General features: G+C 36.2%; 2 protein-coding genes across 3 annotated transcripts; both read right to left on the minus strand.

Annotated features, from left to right (window-relative positions):
• Positions 1 to 74: 74 nt before the first annotated feature.
• Positions 75 to 1555, minus strand: LOC126630406 (probable pterin-4-alpha-carbinolamine dehydratase, chloroplastic). The gene is made up of 3 exons (XM_050300530.1): positions 1093 to 1555; positions 555 to 747; positions 75 to 410 (listed from the first exon to the last, which is right to left on the minus strand). Exons 1-3 carry the CDS (start codon positions 1435 to 1437, stop codon positions 319 to 321), a joined length of 630 nt encoding a protein of 209 aa, XP_050156487.1. The 5' UTR covers positions 1438 to 1555; the 3' UTR covers positions 75 to 318.
• A 9313-nt stretch (positions 1556 to 10868) lies between these two features.
• Positions 10869 to 11649, minus strand: LOC126629607 (uncharacterized). Of its 2 annotated transcripts, none has more exons than XM_050299685.1 (2): positions 11230 to 11649; positions 10869 to 11103 (listed from the first exon to the last, which is right to left on the minus strand). In XM_050299685.1, exons 1-2 carry the CDS (start codon positions 11531 to 11533, stop codon positions 11087 to 11089), a joined length of 321 nt encoding a protein of 106 aa, XP_050155642.1. In that variant the 5' UTR covers positions 11534 to 11649; the 3' UTR covers positions 10869 to 11086. The 2 variants fall into 2 exon arrangements, with proteins under 2 accessions (XP_050155642.1, XP_050155641.1); XM_050299684.1 differs by having other exon boundaries at positions 11227 to 11647.
• Between the last annotated feature and the right edge of the window lie 9645 nt (positions 11650 to 21294).

A 21294-nucleotide genomic window follows, 5' to 3' on the forward strand; every position in this document is an offset into this window, starting at 1 on the left:
GAGAGAGAGAGAGAGAGAGAGAGAGAGGGGCGCCAAGGTCCAGTTGTATCAAAGAGAAGTGCAGCAACCCAAAATACCAAATCAAATTTCGAATCGCATTTTAACCATACAACAAATCAATGTTTTGAACTAGTTGATTCAACATGTTTTTATGGTACAACAACATATGTAATTCCATAATGCTTCATTTGACTACACTCCCCTTAAAATCCCTCGTCCAAACACAAAGCTGAGAAACAAAATCCACGAAATTTATACGAAAATCATGAACATTCTCTTGTTGTAACAAAATCCATATTACAAACACTATGCTTTTCACTAAGCCCAGACTCTTTTTCTGGGCGCAAGATCTGATGTTTTTATGTCATCTATTCTGGCAGCCACGATGAAATCATTCATACTCAATCCTCCTGCAATCAAAGTTACCTGTTAGCCCAATCAAAACTTTCTAAAGTCATGCGTGTGTGGACGTAGCCTCATTGGACGTCTCCTGTGTTAATTTAGAATCTCGCTTGTATTAAAAAAAGTAAAGACGTTGTAACAAGATGTTTTACCGATGGAAGATGTACATAGCTCTGCTCTAACTTGGTTGGGTTGCTCCAAGTGAAGATTTGGGAAATGCCCAGCAGAATCTACAACCTTATAAATTCTGTTGATGAGTTCAACCCCACATTGATAATCTCTCAACTTCCACAGGCACTGCAATTTCAGCCCACCTTCTCCCACTATCAATCTCCACCCAACAACCTACAGAAAACAAAAGGCACATTTCAACTTTACAAACACCACCCAATTCTAAAAGAGACAATCAAAGCAGGTCGGGCGTAGCCATATTGGTTAGAGCGGATGTGCCATGCTGACCCGAAGTCCGAATCCCCCTCGCGCCCGTAGTTTGTATTGTATCAAAAAACAGACAACCCACAAAGTCCTGAACTTTGAACAGAACCCAAAAGGGTCCCCTCCCTCAGGTGAAGTCGATATTTTTCGTTTATGATAAAAGAAAAAAAGACTGAGACTGAAAGGGTAATTTCATCGAACACCATATGGGCATCTCATACAAAAATGGGGATGTAAGTGAAGAATTGAATTGACCTTTCTGAGGAGCTCCTTGGCATCGTCCTCCGACATAGGAGGCTGGAGGGGAGAGACGGGGCTGCAGTCTAACTGGGACAGAGAGAGAGCAGACAAATTGGGGATGAGGATTTTGTGCTCGGTGTTGCCGCTGCCCAGCACCTTCTCACCAAACCCACTCGCTATCTCAGCCGGAAAGGGGTCTCTGGCACCGAAATCCCCCAGCATGTCATTGCCCAGAGCCTGAGTTCGCAGGCCGAGTCGAACCCGAGTTGGAACGGTGGTTAAGTTGGGTAGGTAGTGGTGGCAGCGGTGAGGTGGAAGGGAGAGATGGGGTAAGCAGAGGATGGTGGTCGCCATGGCCATGGGGGATGTGCAGGCAGAGTGCTGCTTTGAGGGTTGTTTGGATTGGTGTTTGCTTATCTTGGATTACAGGGAAGGGGCGTTCGGCTCTCAGTGGCTGGATAAAACCCACATCATTAACCAATGGTATCATGTATTTTTTTTTTAAAAAAAACTAATGAAAAGAGCTTGAAAACTTTGAGTTTTAATGATAAGGACAAAACAAATAGTAAAATAAATAGTACCAGGATTGACTTTTTAATGTAAAAATGTGGTTTTTTGTTAAAGTACCGGGTGCTTTTCGTTAAAGTTCCCTTTTTTTTATTTTATTTTAAGAAATCATGTTTTTGCTATCAGTGATTTTGGGTACATGTATTCGAACAACATAGAACATCGGGTACAAAATATATATCCTTAAGGTTTATTTTTAGATATGTCTCTTAGAATTTGATTTTAAACTCACTCGATTTCTGTAACTCAAAAGTCGTCATTTTACTTTTTAAAATTAAAAATCTGCTCCACTTTGTTACTTGGAACTCGATTTTGATTCTATTTTGTCCCTTGAAACTTAAAAGTCATCTCTATAAAATTCAAAATTCGTTCCATATTACCTTAAATTTGCTAATTTCTTATATGAGTTTGATTTGTATGCGCCATGTTAAACAAATTTCAATTTTTTTTTTCATCTCTTCAATTTCTTTTAAATTTAATATTATCGAATTATTGAATGTTAATGTGCAATGATATTTATAATCAAATGTATTTCACATATGACATAGTCTTATTAGGTGTTAGGTCCCATATATGTTCTAAGAGTCGACCTATAATTTTCAAGGAGAAGAGAGCATCTACAAGTCAAAGTGGAACAAATTTTGAGTTTCAATGAAAAAAGTGGTGACTCTTGAGTTACATGAGCAAAGTGAGATAAAAATAGAGTTCCAAGGGGCGTAACTAAAAATAAGTCTTTTTTTAATTACTTGAATTACAAACTTCCAACATATGTTAAGAAAATGTTCATTGATATTGAACTATTGTGCAATTATCTCGCTTATGACAAGATTTTAGTATTGTTCCTCATCAGAATCGTGGTAGTGATTGTTTTATCAATTTCTTTTATGTTTTGATTCAATTTTTTACAGGGTTAATTAGTTTGAAAGTGTCTACCAAATCAAACTCCAAAATTAAAATAGGGTAAATCTGTGCACCAAATGATGCGCAGGTAGATTTTACACCTCATAAATTTTATGGGACGTTTTGATATAGGCGCCTTGTTTTTTAATTTTTTAGACTAAACATACACTCCTTTTAAAAATTTGATCAAACATTTTCCTAAAATTTTGGTTATTGATTTCAATTTTTCACATAAGTTCAACTTTGTATAGAATTTTAGTTTTTCACGATTTCTCCTGGGCATTTCCTTTTTTTTTTCTTTACCTATTATCCCTATATTTATGCATTTATTATCCATCTCTATGCATTTTTTTTATTGTTTGTTATAATTTTTATTTTTTGTGTGAATATAGTAGAATATTTATATAAAAAAAATGTCATATTTGATTATTTGAAAAGACCTAGCACACAATAAAGATTTGTTTGATTATACAGCTAAGTCGAGTTATCTATAATATGAATACATTTAGTTTTATAGTGGATTTGATTTTTTGTATTTCTCGATACATTTGGAATGTAAATGTACCGAAAGGGTTATTTGATAGAGACATTTGGTTTTGTGGTGCATTTGAGATTTTTTGTTTATTTGGTCTTTTAGTACATTTGGAATCTAAACTTACCAAGAAGGTTACTTGACAATGGGCACATTTGGTTTTATGGTACATTTGAAATTTTGGTACATTTGAAATCTAAACGTACCAAAAGGGTTACATAATAATGGGTACATTTTGTCACATCCCGGCCCAGGGTCCACCACATCCCGAGCTCGCTCCACCACCATAGCACGATATTGTCTGTTTTGGGCCCCGACTACGCCCTCACGGTTTTGTTTTTGAGAACTCACACGAGAACTTCCCAATGGGTCATCCATCATGGGATTGCTCTCGCGCGCTACTCGCTTAACTTCAGAGTTCCGATGGAATCCGAAGCCAGTGAGCTCCTAAAAGGCCTCATGCTAGGTAGGGATGGGAATATACATTTAAGGATCACTCCCCTAGGCGATGTGGGATGTTACAATTCACCCCCCTTAGGGGCCCGACGTCCTCGTCGGCACATTTCCGGCTGGGGATTGGCTCTGATACCAAATTGTCACATCCCGGCCCGGGGTCCACCACATCTCAGGCCCGCTCCACCACCATAGTAAGATATTGTCCGCTTTAGGCCCCGACTACGCCATCACGGTTTTGTTTCTGGGAACTCACGACCAATTTCCCAGTAGGTCACCCATCTTAGGAGTGCTTTGGCCCCCTTCTTGCTTAACTTCGGAGTTCCAACGGAACCCGAAGCCAGTGAGCTCCCAAAAGGCCTCGTGCTAGGTAGGGATGAAAAAATATATATAAGGATCACACCCCTGGGCGATGTGGGATCTTACAATCCACCCTCCTTAAGGGGCCTGACGTCTTCGTTAGCACACCACGGCCAGGGGTACCCCTGGGCGATGTGAGATCTTACAATCCACCCCCCTTAAGGGGCCCGACGTCTTCGTTAGCACACCACGGCCAGGGTTAGGCTCTGATACCAAATTGTCACATCCCGGCCTGGGGTCCACCACATCCCAGGCCCGCTCCATCACCGTAGCACGATATTGTCTGCTTTGGGCCCCGACTTCGCCCTCACGATTTTGTTTCTGGGAACTTACACGAGAACTTCCCAGTGGGTCACCCATCATGGGATTGCTCTCGCGCGCTACTCGCTTAACTTCAGAGTTCCGATGGAATCCGAAGCCAATGAGCTCTCAAAAAACCTCATGCTAGGTGGGGATGAGAATATACATTTAAGGATCACTCCCATGGATGATGTGGGATGTTACACATTTGGTTTTATGGTACATTTGAATTTTTGGTACATTTGGTTTCTCGGTACATTTGAAATCTAAACGTACCAAAAGTCGATACTTTTGTTCTCAAATGTACCATAAGTTTTAAGTATATTTTTTTATTATCTATACGTGAAAAAATACGTATTGAAAACTTTTTATTGAGACATTTTTAATAGAAAGAGAACTTTTTTTTTAATTACTGATAATAAGAAAATGAGGAATTAGTTAATTAATTTTTTTTATTAAAAAATATCATTTAATGCGTAGAAGGGGATTGATGAAATTAAATTCCTATATTATAGGCAATTAGTTGCTAAGCTATCTTATGCCTCTATATAAATGCATTTAAATTAATGACATAGAAATTAAATAAATAGAAAGTTATTGAGGTGGTAATTGATCAAAGCACCTTAATCAAATCTTTAAAAAGGATGAATGTTTAATCTAATTGTCACATCCAGGCTCAGGGCGGACCACTTCCCGAGCCCGCTTCACCACTGTAGCACGATATTGTCCGCTTTGGGCCCCGACCACGCCCTCACAGCTTTGTTTCTGGGAACTCACGAGCAACTTTCCAGTGGGTCACCCATCCTGGGAGTGCTCTGGCCTCCTTCTCGCTTAACTTCGGAGTTCCTACGGAACCTGAAGCCAGTGAGCTCCCAAAAAGCCTCGTGCTAGGTAGGGATGAGAATATACATTTAAGGATCACTCCTCTGGGCAATGTGGGATGTTACAATCCACCCCCCTTAGGGGGCCCGACGTCCTCGTCGGCACACCACGGCCAGGGTTAGGCTTTGATACCAAATTGTCACATCCCGGCTTGGGGCGGACCACTTCCCCGGCCCGTTCCACCACTGTAGCACGATATTGTCCGCTTTGGGCGCCGACCACGCCCTCACGGTTTTGTTTCTGGGAACTCATGAGCAACTTCTCAGTGGATCAACCATCCTGGGAGTGCTCTGGCCTCATTCTCGCTTAACTTCGGAGTTCCTACGGAACCCGAAGCCAGTGAGCTCCCAAAAGCCTCGTGCTAGGTAGGGATGAGAATATACATTTAAGGATCACTCCCCTGGACGATGTGGGATGTTACACTAATAACTATAGAAAATATGTAGGAAATTCTAATTTTCTCAAATTTTATTACACAAATTTAGTGCATGAATTTTGTGTCTTTCGCATAATTCATTAAAATAAAATTTATCAAGGGGTGTACTATCTACACACTTTTTTTTACTTCTCACACATCCCTTATTAATTTCTATCATTTGATATTCTTTGATTCAGTCAATCTGATGGCCGCAAATTAAGAGGATGCATATGCATATGAAGTAAAAAGGTGGCCGCAAATTAAGAGGGTGTATATGAAGTAAAAGGGTTGTGTGGATAGCACACACCTTTTATTAATTCCACTTATTTATGAACGACTAATGCTAAAGAGACCAAATTTTTTAAATTAAATTCGCAAGTCAAATGATGTGATTGTAGATGATTGAATTATTAATTAAGTATATATTAACGTGCTTATTTCTTATTGGTGAAACGTCATTTGTTTTGCAATTTGGTCTTCCTAACATTACTCTTTATGGATATATCACCTCTGTGTCCTTTCTTCCTCCCCTGCAACACTCATACGCTTACCAATACATGGAATTCAACTTCAGAATATGTTATAAATTATTTATATTAAATATTCTAATTATGATAGGATTGGCCACTGACTTCTATGGAGTGGTGATGCCTGCATAAATTAAATAAGATTTAGTTGAAGTTGTGAGGGAGGGAGAGTATATGAAGTGCAAGTTCAGTAAGAATAAGTAATGCTAGGGAAACTAAATTTGTAGATAAAATCTTGTAAACTAAATAACATGAAAGTTGACGATTATATTATTACTTAAGCGCTGATAAACGTACTCATTTTTTTTATTGGTGACACATCACTTAGTGTGCAAATTTTATCTACAAATTTAGTCTCCCTAGCATTACTCAAGAATTTAAAGGTTTTCACCTAAGTAGGTCAAAGACAAAGTATATGGAGTGCAAGTTCAATGAGATCAAATATTCAAATGAGTTAGGAAGGAGGATTGGAGATTAAGAAGTACAAAAAAGCTAACGCTTTCGATATCTTAGATCTATCTTGCAAAAGAACATAGAATTAGATAGAGACCTCAATTATAAAATACAAGCTGGATGGATGAAGTAGAAGAATGCATTGTGTCTGTTGAACGACCGTTGTATGCCACTAAAGCTCAAGAAAAAATTTATAGAAAGACAATAAGGCCAACAATGCTTTATTGTATGGAATGTTGAGCGGTGAAGCACTACACATACACAAAATGAGTGTAGTGGATATGAGAATTTTTCGTTAGATGTGTGGACACACGAGAAAGGAAAAAATTAGGAATGAGAATATCCGAGGTAAATTAGTAGCCGAAATTGAAGATAAGATGAGAAAAAATTGGTTAAGATGATTTGGACATCTAAAACGAAGACCTACAAACCCTTCGGTCACAAGATGTGATTGCAATGTTGGTGCTTAAGATTTTGCAGCTGCATTTGATCCAAGCTTCATGTTTCCTTTCAATTTCGAGTGTTTGTTCTTAGTTTGTAATGTATGGCTGAAATTAAAACAAAGCTAATAGGCTAGATGTGTGCCACATGTCATAACAACTAACTTATAAGTGAGCATGTGTTGTCCATGTGAGTGTGTAAGCTGCATGAGTGTGTGTGCCTCCAACGGCTATAACTCACCCTCTATTTCCATTTTCTCTAAGCATCAATTTAGTTACACCTAAATCGAATTCAAGGAGCTATGATTCCGAGTTTCTTGCATCACTATTCTTCCATGCTCTTCGAGTAGAGATCATCATCTCATTGATTTTTATGCTTGAATGATTTGCTCTGATACCTCTAATACTACACACAGATCATAAACACTAATATATGAGACATAGACTCAAGGACAAAGGGGTAGAGGAAGACCTAGGAAGACTTGGAAAGTGATATAAGAAAACACTTAGACTACTTAACCTAACGAAAGACATAACACAAAACCAAGCACAGTGGCGTTCTAGGATTTATATAGTCGACTCCACTCAGTAGGATAAATTTTGTTGTTGTTGTTGTTGTGGAGAGAGAGAGAGAGAGAGAGAGAGAGAGAGAGAGAGAGAGTCACTGCCACACTTGAAGCTGTGAGGGACATACTTTCTTCAAGCTCGAACCTGCCGAATGGTATATGCTGGACGGAGATCAAATTAGTGATCTTGGGAGTAACGTGAAGGCAGAAGCATTCGAAGTGCATAAGCCTAAAGCGTTGGCAACAGTATGCGAAAGCTTTTTGCCCCATGAAAACTGGCTTACACGCACTGATAAGAATATTGTTCTCCTGCTTGCACTGGCTAGGGCTCGTATCCGCCTTCGCCGCCATTACCATGTATAATATTATGAACCCTAATAACACTGTTGTCCCCTGCTGCCTCATGATATAATATGTTTCCTGATTTTTTTTTTCCCTTCTCTTTCTTAATTGATTTTTCAATTACTTTGGGTTGTTGTGGCAACTATAGCAATACCCCATTTTATAGGTTGAGAGAGAGGATGGATGGTTCAATAATTTAGGGCAACCAGTCAACCAAGACAACCAACGGCTTGGATATATTAGAAGGGAGAGATTTTTCAGTATGCTCAAAACATATGGTTGTATACTATGTGTTACTATATATACAAGTGGTGAAATACTTATGTTAAAAAATAAAATTTCCTTCTATTTATATAATGACATGTGGTCAGTGACTGATCTAGAATTTTAATATAGGATAGTCCCAATATAAAAGCTTAAAAAAAAAGAAGATGAAAATAACATTGAAAAAATAAATGACAAACTACAATTTTTCATTCATAATCTTTGTGCAAAATAATCACAAGCTACAAAGACTAAATTTGTCCACAATAAGTTTTTATAATCTGAAAATGTGTCATGATAGTTTCGTTATCAATACAAAAAAAGAAAAAAAAACATATTTCCCATTGTAAATAACTAAGCTATTATTTAATGTTAATCACCCATTTTGGAGAAATTATTAAATAGTAGGTGGTAATACTGTACCATCTAATAATTTCTCCCCATTTTGTTGCATAATAGATTGAAAATGGTGTCTACTCAAAAGTCATTTGTCTTTTATTTATGTTTAAATGCTTTGACCTTTTGAGCTTAAAAAGTGGTGCTACTAGCATGCTAATAAATGATTTTTCAATGTGGGTCTGTAAGGTCTCTCACGTTCTGTCTTTTTAATTTGTTTTAATAGGGTGGCTAAAACGACGTCTTTTTGGTCAAGTCATTAAAAAAAAAAATCTTCTTCTTCCTCTTGTTGTTTTGCAGAACGTGCAACTGCCATGGCTGCTATTCTCTGCCATCATAGCCCAAACTTGGGTGGTCATCGAAGGTCCTCACAACCACTTAGTCGAGCTTCCGGGTGATCCCAAAACCACTCTAGTCCTTTAATAGATCTGCCTATGCAATTGTTGTACCATCCCGGGCAATGAAAAACTTCTCCTTAAGAGGGCCATTAGGAAGATAGATTTTTCAATGTGTCCGGAACACATGATGGTAAATCATATGGTATTATATAAGTAGAAGAATTTTTTTTTTCTTCTAAGAATTCTTCCACTTGTGCAATGACAAATAACATATGTACCTGTATTTCGGATACACATTGAAAAATCTATTCATTGGGACCCACCGGTAGTGTGAAGGGCACGGGTCAGTCAACTATTGGAAATGGTTATTCCACCTTCTAATTCATGAAAAAGGTTTTAGTTAGCGTGCATGTCTCAGTTTAATTAACTAAGTTGATTGGAGTAGTTTACTCAAATCTCTATTTTTATAATTTAAATTAATTTAGTATAACTAACGCTCGTATAAAAAAAAAACTGTACGTGTGGCTAATATATATTATAGTAAAACTAAATTTTGAGAGATTTTTGTGGATACTATACATCAAATGTGAATAATTTTTCAGTGAGATATGGTGCTAGACCGGAAAAGTAATCTCACGAATTTTTTTTTGAAGTACTTTTGTTTTGTTATTTTTTTTAACAGATTTGTTTTGTTGTTCAATATATAATTACACAAGTTACAAATTTTCTATATATGTTAAGAAAATGTTCATTGATACTGAACCATTGTGCAATTATCTCCTGTATATGACAAGATTTATGGCGCGTTTACTAATCCGTAATCAGATTGAAGGGAATTGAATTGAGGAGGAATCAGATTGAGGAGGAATTGGATTAAGGAGGAAATAGAATTAGATTCCTGTTAGAATTGTTTACTAAAACTGTCTGGATCGGAGTAGGAATGACATCGATTTATATAATCTGTTTACTAATTCACTTGAATCGGAATGAAAATTAACACGATTACTAAAATACCCCTAGTGTAACTAATCTAATTTATATGCTAATTATTTTTAGTTAAACTTTTTTATTTTATTTTTTATGGTAGAGAGAGTATAGTTTTTCTTTAGTAAAACTTTTATTCTTTTTTTTTCATTTTTTATTGAGACCCTCTCCTTCCCCATCTTTATCTTCCCCTTTCTTTTCATTTTTATCGTGACCCTCCCTCTGTCCTATCCCATATCTTTTCCTTACCCCATAGCCAGAGTCTTTCCAATCACCACCAGGCGCCTGCTCTCTCTCCCTCCCCTACAAATTCCTCTCTCTTCATCTGTTATTGATTTTGTAAATGTTTAATTTGGGTCGTCACTAACGCACTAGTCGATGATAAATCGAAGTGATTTTAGTTGTTGCCGACGAAGTGATTTGGGTCGCCACTGACGCACTAGCCGCGTGCTCTATCTCCCTCCCCTATAAATTCCTCATCTTCTTCCCTTCTAATTTTGGTCATGAAACCATAATCCCGCAGGCCATGAAACCTGCTAAATCTTCCTTTGACAGAGAGAGCAGAGACAGAGGTTGAAGGAAGAAGGAGATAACGGTATATTGGGCAGCACAAGTTGATTCTGGATGGATGCTTTCTTCGGGAGTTCGAATACCACCTATTGTTCGGTAGTCCAATTCCGGGAAAATCAGTAACCTGATTCCCATTTTAGATGGGCCCCACCGACACTTTCATTCCGCCAGTGTTGGTAAACACCGGAATCCTTTGAAAGTAGTGCAATTCCCATTCCCTTCCTTCTATTCCTCTTATGTAAACATGCCCTTATTGTTCCTCACTAGAATCGCCAATTTCCAAATGATATTACACCACATAAATTTTTATTACAGTTATCAATCAAAATTTTAATTTGAATTAAAGCACAAATTTGATTAGTATCACATCATTTGGTATACAAATTTAGTGCATAAATATGGTACCTCTAGCATTATTCATTAAAATATTCTAAACCCTATGTGAGGAGCATTGATCAGTTGACTGTTAAGAGGGAAAAAATAGACACTTTGAAAAGAATAAGGTAAGTATATTTTTATTATCAAACAATAAAAATGAAAATTTTTAGTTCCACTTATTTATGGATACTAAATAATACAATTTCTGCATCCTTTCTTCCTCTCCTGCAACACTCATGTGCTCACCAGTACATGAATTCAACTTCAAAGTATGTAATTCATATTACTGTATTAAATATAACTATATATACTGATTCTGATAGAATCGACCGCTGTCTTCTATGAAGTGGTGATACCTGCATAAATCAAATAAGATTTAGTCATCAAGTCAGCTAATTATATATACTAATTACATAATATCACATAATATCAGAGAGACAGAGAGAGAGCGAGAGGGAGAGACAGAGAGAGAGACTCACTACCACACTTGAAGTTGTGAGGGACACGCTTTCCGCAAGCTCGAATCTGCTGAATGGTATGCTGGACGTTGATCAAATTAGTGAGCTTGGGAGTAACGAGAGGGCAGACGCACTCGAAGTGCATAATCCTAAATCGTTGGCAGCAGTATGCAGAAGCCTTCTGCCCCATGAAAACTGGCTTGCATGCACTAATCAGAATGTTGTTCTCCTGCTTGCACTGGCTAGGGCTCGTGTCCGCATCCACTACCATCACCACGCATAATATTATGAACCCTAATACCACACTGCAGCTTGCTGCATGCCTCATGATATAATATATATGTTTTTGCTGATTTTTTTTTCCTTCTCTTTCTTTATTGATTTTTAATTACTTTGGGTTTTAGCAACTACACCAATACGCATTTTCATAGGTTGTGAGAGAGAGGAATCAGAGGATGGATGGTTCAATAATTTAGGGCAACCAGTCAACCACGTCAACCTTCGGCTTGGATATTTTCCTTTGTTAGGAGGGCCCTTCTGACCTACTGGGTCGATGTGAAGGGCATGAGTCAGTCAACTATTGGAAATGGCTACGTACCGGACTTGATTATAAGTTTTCCGAACTTGGTATTGTTTATTCCAACTTATAATTCAAGTCAAAGAGATTATTTCAGAAGTGAGACTTTTCATGAATTTTCTATCACCATATTTTTACACAATATTTTATAATAATGACACATAAATAGACGTTAAATTATGAGATAGCAGATAGTCCAGCTGGAAGAATTACACTTTGAGAAAATCCTCTTACTTAACCACTCATATCCCAAATCATACTCAAAACCAAAGATAAGATACCCAAAACACACGAAGCCTTGGTTTGGTACTGAGATAATTCTGAAAAAAGTTAGTATAAAAAAAAGCTGGGAGCTTTTTTGTGTTTGGTAAACATTCAGGCTTCAGTTTTTTTTCACAGTTTTGGGTGACAAAAAGCCAAAAACAAGAAGCTGCAAAACCCAGCTTTGAAAAACCGGCTTTTTTTTCATATCTTTTTTACATAAAAGTTTACCAAACACTATAATACTGTTTTTTTTTTCAAAAGTATTTTTACAAAAAAGTTTACCAAACACTCTCTTACTTTATTTCACAGCTGCTTATTTTCACAACACAACAGAAGTAATTTTTTTTCAAAGTACATCAATATCAAACCAGCTCGAAATGTTGTCCACATAGGTATTGTATAAGAGAATGAGGAAAAGTAGGAGAAAGTGTGTAAAGTGCTTGACATGGGCGAATGCATATGGAACTGGGTCCTTCTAGGAAGGTAACCTTGCTAGTAGGGTGCAGGGACGGCCCAGGTTCAATGCGGGCTAGGTGACCGTTCGAAGCCCAAAAAAATTAGAGACACCAAAATTATTAGGATGATATATTTATATATGTTTTCATAAAACTATAAATTTATAAACTTTGAATAAAAGTCAAAGAAATTTAACTAGAACTAGTATTTTTGTGTTTAAAATTAATTAGAAGGTCTTGAGTTCAAAGCACCATGTGTCTTTATTTACTTTCCAATTTTTATAAATTTCTTTTCATAAAAGTATAAATTTATATGGCCAAATGATAAAAAAGTTTGACTTGAAGTGGTGGTTTTTGTTGTTCAAAATTAACGAAGAGCCACGAGTTAGAAGTACTATTTGCATGTTTATTCTTTTCAATTTTTACGAATTTGTGTGGTCAATTTTCGTTTTAATCACAAGCTAGTATCTAAATGGGTCGTAGTTAGGATTACGTCCTGGAAGTAGCGCTGTCCGGCAGTTTTGACGCATACGGTCCACCTCCTCCTTACACTGGCTCGGAGTCGTGTCCGACTTCGCGATCGGAACCACCTCCCAAACACCACACCATAACAAGCATATGATCACGGCCAATGAACCTCCTGCCCTCACGATTTTCCCTGATATTTTTCCTTTGTCGTTTGAATTCCTTTTTTGTTGCTCCTGTTGCATTTTAGCAGTAGAGACTACTCCCTTTTATAGACGATCAATAATGCTATGTACATATGGGATCATAAGATCACCCACTTGCGTCTGTGCAAGTGACTGAGTATCTTAACATTACTTTTTCGCTTTATTTTCGATAGGGGCTAAAAAGTCTAGTACATTTTCCACAGATGTATGAGTTAGGTACCAACCAAAAATCTTGGAAAAAAATTATTTTTAAAATCTTTGTTTGTACCATACTTGACCACTCCCGAAACTACTGAGTACCGGTCAACGTTATACCGTCAAGGACCCAGAAGAGTTTCCCTCCAACCAGGAGGCCAATCATAGCGCGACACATGTCAACATCAGAAACCAATCACAACACGACACGTGTCAATGTCAAAACAAAGCTAGAAACTTTCTTCTATAAAAGGAGATCATTCTCCCACAATATTTCCTAATGTCATTTGTACTAAATCATTCATTTGTACTCACTAAAGGAGAGCTTGAACCTATGTACTTGTGTAAACCCTTCACAATTAATGAGAACTCCTCTACTCCGTGGACGTAGCCAATCTGGGTGAACCACGTACATCTTGTGTTTGCTTCCCTGTCTCTATCCATTTACATACTTATCCACACTAGTGACCGGAGCAATCTATCGAAGATCACAAACTTAACATTTTATGTTGTACCAAAGTCCCCACTGATTTTGTGCATCAACAATCTTAATTGTTGAAATTGATCGTGATATTTTTTAGACTTGAACACTATATATGTTTGTGAATATTTATTCACTGTAAGTCGATAGTTTACCTAGCTAGTTTTCCAAAAATATTTCGGCCGGCTGCTTGTAATGGCACAAGTCAATGAGAAGTTCATAATGGAGTGTATTGAATTGTTGTATTAGATGACTTGCTGTTCCTCTTTTAGTCTTGGAGAAATTCTTCAGTGGGTCGGAACATGATCCAGTACACTAAATGTAATAATATAATTAGTTTAAAATTTGAAGAAAAACAATTTAACTGATTATATTATTACATTTTGTGTACTAAGTCGTGAGATCGAAGCATTGAAATCTTTTTTTCAATCGGACATCATTAATTAGGTAAATCGGAAAATATAGGAGAAAAAAAAAAGCAATGTGTAAAAAGAGAATTAGCAATGTGACGTGTTGTAGACAAAATTAATGGTCATAGACTCCAAATTAAAATTGACACGTTGTAGACAAAATTGACGTGTAATGGGCTAAAAAATTGAAGGTTTTTAAGGCTGGTTTGGTATTGCTGTGCTTTGAAAAAAATCTGTTTTTACTGTGTTGTGAGAATAAACAGCTGTGAAATAAAGCAGCAGAGTGTTTGGTAAACTTTTTTGTAAAAGTGCTTTTGAAAAAAAAACAAACCAGTATTATAGTGTTTGGTAAACTTTTATGTAAAACAGATGTGAAAAAAGCCGGTTTTTCAAAGCTGGGTTTTGCAGCTTCTTGTTTTTGGCTTGTTTTTTTCACCCAAAACTATGAAAAAAAAGCTGAAGCTGAATGTTTACCAAACACAAAAACAGCTCCCAGCTTTTTTCAGAATCACCTCAGTACCAAACCAGACCTTAATATAGAGGCAGATTCTCTCCCCTCCCACTTCTCGTGCCCTCCCGTGCCCTTCTGTTTTGTGTGGTCACGGTTAAACCACGTCAACATTTTATATTATTTTTTTATAAAGATAATAAGACAAAAATGAATAGTAATATAAAATATTGACGTGACTTAACCGTAACCACACAAATAGGAGGACATCGAAAGTGGGAGGGCAAAGAATCTGCCTCCTTTGAATATTCGCATGGGTTCTTCTAGAAAGTCAACCTGGTGAGACTTGACTTGCCATTGACTTTAGATGGCTGCCTAAAGAAATTATTTATTAAAAAATGGCTTAAATGTCAATTTAATTTCTGTAGTTTCAATTTGACCAAATTGGTCATTGGGTTTATATTCGTTGGTCAATTCAAGACAATTCATTTAAATTGATATGTGCCAAGCATGTGAGAGGACAAAAACATGATTTCACGTACATCCACAAAATAAATACGATGCTTATCTTTATAAATTGACTCTTTGATCAATTTACTTGAGTACTATGCGATTTAGGTCATGTTAATTTTAAGTATCTTATAACGGATTGTTTTAAATTGGCTAACTGATGTAAAAAACAGAGACCAATTTGACCATATTGAAAACACAGTAACTAAATTGATCGTTAGACTAAAATACAAGGACCATTTTGACATTGAAGCCTTAAAAAATAATCAAACTATGAATGCACTTATTTTGTAGCTCTACAATTTTTTTTAGGAGAAATCACGAGGGTATAAGGGTTACAAGCGTAAATTTCAAGGAACAACAATTTTTGGAATTCACTAGAGATAGGGACACAATCGAAAATGTTATTTGATTAATGATTGAAAGGTGATTAAGAGCTAGCCAATGGCGTAAATAAAATGATCACAACACCCTAAGATAACTCAAAGGTCTTAAGAAATTAATTAACAATTACCCAATTAAATAGGGATAAAATAGTAATATGGAACAATTAGAAATACAAACGTGGAAGAAAAAAATCCCACCACATTTGATGCAAATCAGTTTGTCTCATGGTAATGTTAGGGAGACAAAATTTGCTTACTAAATAATGTGTTATCAATATGAATGAGTATATTTATTAACACTTAAGTAATAAATCATTCTTCAACTTCCATGTTTTTAGTTTTCAAAATTTTGTCTTCAAATTTAATTTGTGCATCTCAAACTGCAAACTCAGATATCCCGCGGATGAGGAATAGGCGGAGGCCATTCCGTCTGACCATTGGGTCTCCGCCATTCGGTTAGGGGCTGATAGGGATTGGGTAGGAATTCAAAAGACGTCTGATTTTGGCGATGAGAAGTTCAGCCTGATGGTGTGATTTTCGTCTTTTGATTACTCAGGGCAAGGGTTGTCTTTTAATCATGAAAGAGTAAATTGTACAAATGGTCCCTCAACTTTAATCAAATTGGAGCAATGGTCCCTCAACTAAAAATCCATTACCTTTGGTCCCTCAACTTATCAAAACGTGCAGCTATGGTCCCTCAACTAAAAATTCATTACCATTGGTCCCTGAACTTTAATTCAAGTGGAGAAATGGTCCTTTAACTTTAACCCAATTGTAGCAATGGTCCTTCCAATATAACTCGTTTTAACAAATTTTTTGACATAGTTGACGAAAAGAACCATAATTATACACTTTGATGAGTTAAGGGACCATAATTATATAAATAGTCATTCCAACATAGCTTATTTTGACAAAATTTTGACAAAATTGATGAAAAGGACTATAGCTACACATTTTGAAAAGTTGAGGGACCAATGGTAATGGATTTTTAGTTGAGGGACCATTGCTCCAATTTGATTAAAGTTGAGGGACCATTTGTACAATTTACTCATCATGAAACCCCAAGGTATTTTTGTAAACAAATCAGGATAAAAAAGAAAAACCGAAAAAAAAAACTGATTCATCATCCTTTTTCTCCGTCAAACCGCAGCACTCGCACACGCTAGTTTCCCACGCAGTCATTAACTGCACATCGGCAGTTTGTTTGTAGTTGTGTAGAAATCAAGGAGAAGAGAACCAGGGCGAGGCCGAGGGAGAAACAGAGACATAGATCAACAAAGAGTTTTCCTCGGTACAACTTCTCAATTTCAATCTTAATCTTTTTTTCTCAATTCTCAATCTCTAAAGTACGGCTGTGTGAAAAATGGAGGGGAATTAAATGGCACCATGCGCAAAACGTATGGATGGACAAAATAAATTCATCTTGACGATCAAAAACGCATAGTCGAGGTTTTTATTGTCTTCCTTTTTCATAATTTCAAATGAACTTGATCTCACGAATATTGGGTATTGTATTTTTTAAGTGTAATGCATGATGTTGTTGCAGAAGTATGCATAACGTAAATTGTGAATTTGGCAGGCCAAAGGGTTTGGCAACTAAGAAAAAGCTTCAACAACCATTTGAGTTCATGATTGGTCTGCAACATTTTCAATTATATTATGCTGTAAGCTTTCCATAAAGTGTCAAGATGAAAAAAATGGCCAAGAGGCGTTGCATTCAATTTAAAAGTTTTCTCTACATGACAGCAGTATGTAATTCCCATTACTTATAGTAACTACGCGTTTCTGGCTGAAAGCTTGCAAGTGTCTCTAAAATTGATTTAGTTGGTTTCTTTTGGACTACAATGCAAGACATCTCGTGACCCTTTTTATATATGCAGAAGTTCGTTTCTCAAGACTCGTTGTTGGAAATTATATATTATAGTATGAAATATTGTAATATATAATTTTAATAATTGAATGAAAAATAATGTTAACCTTTTTTTTTTATAAAGGTTATTTACTTTGAATTTAATTGGTGTCATCTAGTGGCTTTCAGTTTGTGCAAATACCTCTTCAATTAAAAAGGGGTCGGTGCATTCCCTAACTTAAAGGTGTCAGATGGTTTATAACCACTGGACACATAATTTATCAAAGGGTGCCATGAGTTGTATATAAACTCAGGCACTTCATTCGCAGGATAAGTTTTTTATTTTTATTTTTATTAGTCTTCATAAATAGAAAATTAGAGTTAATTTTTACTCTTGAGAAATAGAGTTTCCCCACTTTGTTTCTCTCATGCTTCGTGTGTCAAATTCTGAGTCGTGTCTTGAGAGTATGGAATATATAAAGTTCGTCAGAGTCCGAAGATTGAAGTGCTTTGACTTCGGATTATAGATTGTTGAATCCTGTGAGATGGACGCCTATCGAACTACAAGCACAAGAGTAGGGGCGAAATTCTATCTTTAGGACATTGCATTTATGCAAGCCTCAATCTCCAAGTTTGTCAGTTTTTATATCTTTATCTCTAATTGTTTATATTAATCTCATATATAATTGATGTTATGAATTTCTTTATGATTATTATCATTGGAATTCTTTTATATTTCTCATATTTTCTAATATTGCTCCAACAATCTAAAGATAGAAATTTTATCTCTATGGAACAATCAGAAATATGAATGTTCACGATTCTCATATTGAGAGTTTAAAGCTGTGGCTTTAAAAGTCTTGGACAACATGTGTGTTATATTTGATGTGAAGCCTAGCATTGATGAAATTAAGACTTCAATCTCTGATTTAGTCTTGATGATTGGGTTGGATGATATTGTGGTTTTACCCACGTGGAGCGGTGTCAATCAACTGCTTGTTTCTTTTTGAAAAGATGAAATTTCAAAATTATAACTTTCTGGGCAATGCATCACTTGGTGAAAAGACGTGAGCAGTTTGTTTGGGTGATTTGGATCACTAGTATGTATATGCATGCTTATACGTCTGTATGTGTTTGACTTGAAAGCATGGATTGAATGACTTATGTGATATGTCTTATGGATAAATTTCTTAATTTCAAAGATCAATAATAAATATTTATATCCTACATGCACTGGAGGTTACTTATCACAAGTCATAGGCGTAGAAATGAAAATAATGGTTGGCTGGAAATTCATTCCCATTCGACCAATGTGTGTGTGATATAATATTCTTTGTATGCTTTTATGCTTAAAGACCCTCATATAATATGAGTTATCTGTATGACAATTGGTTATGTTTGCAAATTTATGGATGAACCGATATGACTGCTGGTTGACACCACATATACACATGCATATCCTTACAAGTAAGATTTTACAAAACCATGTTTGACGTTGACCTTTTGTAGAAGAGAAGTGTTGGTTACCAAATGAAATCTTATAGTTCAAACAAAATTGTATCATCTACAAGTGCAGAATGGCCATTGTGGTATACTGGGTTTCGATTGGATGCTAGATGTGGTTCTGCCAACTCATAGCAGTTCTTGGAAAGGTTCCTTTTGCAGAAAGGAATAGCATCTGTATAATTGATGCAGTATTACATTGGTTCAGAGAATCCCATTATTTAAAACAGAAGATTGAGTGGCTTCATGATCCAAACAAATCACATTGATAGGGAAGATGCAAATTGTGGTATCATTGAAAATTATTAAAGCCAGGATTAGGCTTAAGTGCTTAAATCCCTGGCATGCATTATATCGTGTCTGTTTATTCGAAGAACAATGTGGAGTTGTGTATTACTTCCGTTGTGGAGCATCATGAGCATTTTGTAAGTCAATACTCAGTCATGTCTTTGGTTTGAAGGATCTGATGCACTTGGATTAGACCTTGCATGAATGTATTTCTCTGAAATACATGGCTGCTTCAATCGTTGTGTTAAATTCATTTATTACTTGAATTATATATGCCACCCTGTGTGGGGTGGGTTGTGACAAGGATAAGGCAAGTTATTGGTCTTCGACATGCGAAAAGATTACAGGAAGGAACTGAAAAGTATGCTTGTGGGCACTGCATGTATTTATAAGTATGCATGCATGTTTCTTTCCTTGTCGGGAGCCTTGTGCACTGGATACGACATTTTTTTTATCAATCAAATGGATTGATGATTGATCTGCATATGCAACATGTTTCAGATAAACATGAACATTGCATACGCATAAATACTTGAATTTGTGCAAGAATATTTGAGAAGCATATAATGCTTGCATTTGTCTAGGCTGTTGGTCATGAGAAAGATACAACACTAGTAAAATATAATGGGCATGAGGGCTTGGAGGTTTTAATGTATTTCCTCTTCACCAAATTGTGTTTTTGGGGTTGTTGAAAAGATGTACCACTTGGCATCATCTAATGAAAGGCACTACAATGTGGTATAACAGTTAGACACATGCAAATTTTGGAAGATTAAGTCTTCAAGCAAGTCCTTATTTGAGATACTGGAAGATTAAGTCTTCAAATTATCTTGCAAAATAAGAGACATTGTCTGACTACATGCATGTTGCAACTAATCAGAGTTGCAAGCTCATAGAAAGTGTACATACACTTGCATGCCGGCCAAAAGAAGTGCATTCAAATTTGTCAACTAGTGAGTTTGTTATATCATGTTTGGACATGGCAAGAAAGATTTTGTGATAAGACAAAGAATAATCAGACCGTTGAGCTTGAACTCATTATGGATGAATTGCTTTCATCTTAGAAAAATGATGGTTGAATTGATAAGTAGAGGAGACTAAGGTCTAAAGAGGTGCTTAACTTAAAAGACTAATGAGGCTTTAAGGCCTAAGAAGTTCGAATAGCTTCATATGTTTCTATTGATCTCATGCATTTCAGCAATCACAATTATGAGAAAATTGTGGGGGTGACTTAAAATATCATTAAGATATAATGGTATTTACTTAACAAGAAGTATTTGATACTTAAACGAGGAACAACGTCCGTGTTTGGATAGTTAGCATGCAGACTTCAATAAAAGTGTACATAATTTTGTGCTGCTTTAAAGAAGTCTACATTTCCGAGAAGAAGGAAATGTCATGGCAACCAATAAGTTAAAGTGTGGGGTCTTTCGTAAAACGAATGACAAGACATTGGAAAAGAGGCTTATTGAGTAAGCATGCACAATTGAATTAGACAAGGTCATGCTTATTAAGTAAGCATATGAAACTGAATGTACATAGCCATTGGGTTATGTTATTCATAGCTTAGAGCATCCACATGTACTAGATGAATTCATTGATGCTAACTAATTGAATTTTTTACAATATGAAGTCAAAGTACATAAGTGGCAATACATGCAGTCACACAAGGAAATCAATCCTCAATTAGAGGTGTACTGGATAAACTGGATATGAAGCATATTGACTTCATATGTTGTGATGGTTTGTCGAATAGGACAAAGTAGAATGTCTAAATTGAAAAGAGTAATTTGCAAGATAAAAGAGATAATATGCAATATATATTATGATAAATAATGTTTAAGGTATGGCAAGGTTAGAGACCTTCGTCCAAATACCTTAAATGTGGGGGAGTTTACCCAAGTGCTTCATGTTAGCAAATTACTTGGTAATTAAGTCCTAATATAATTTTGAGGACTTGACATTTCAAACAATGTCAAACAACTACTATCGTATGAAATATAATTTCATAAGATGGATTGTACACACCATTAATGATAGTCAACCTAGTGG

Source organism: Malus sylvestris, chromosome 7 (genome assembly GCF_916048215.2).
Source record: "Malus sylvestris chromosome 7, drMalSylv7.2, whole genome shotgun sequence".
NCBI lineage: Eukaryota > Viridiplantae > Streptophyta > Magnoliopsida > Rosales > Rosaceae > Malus > Malus sylvestris.

Bases quoted from the DNA above. Each gene is read 5' to 3' on its own strand.
- LOC126630406 (XM_050300530.1), bottom strand. From the start codon at position 1,437: ATGGCCATGGCGACCACCATCCTCTGCTTACCCCATCTCTCCCTTCCA. The intron at 748-1,092 runs GTCAATTCAATT...TGTTTTCTGTAG, and splicing joins CCAAGGAGCTCCTCAGAAAG to GTTGTTGGGTGGAGATTGAT. The intron at 411-554 runs GTAAAACATCTT...CTTTGATTGCAG, and splicing joins GCTATGTACATCTTCCATCG to GAGGATTGAGTATGAATGAT.
- LOC126629607 (XM_050299684.1), bottom strand. From the start codon at position 11,533: ATGAGGCATGCAGCAAGCTGCAGTGTGGTATTAGGGTTCATAATATTA.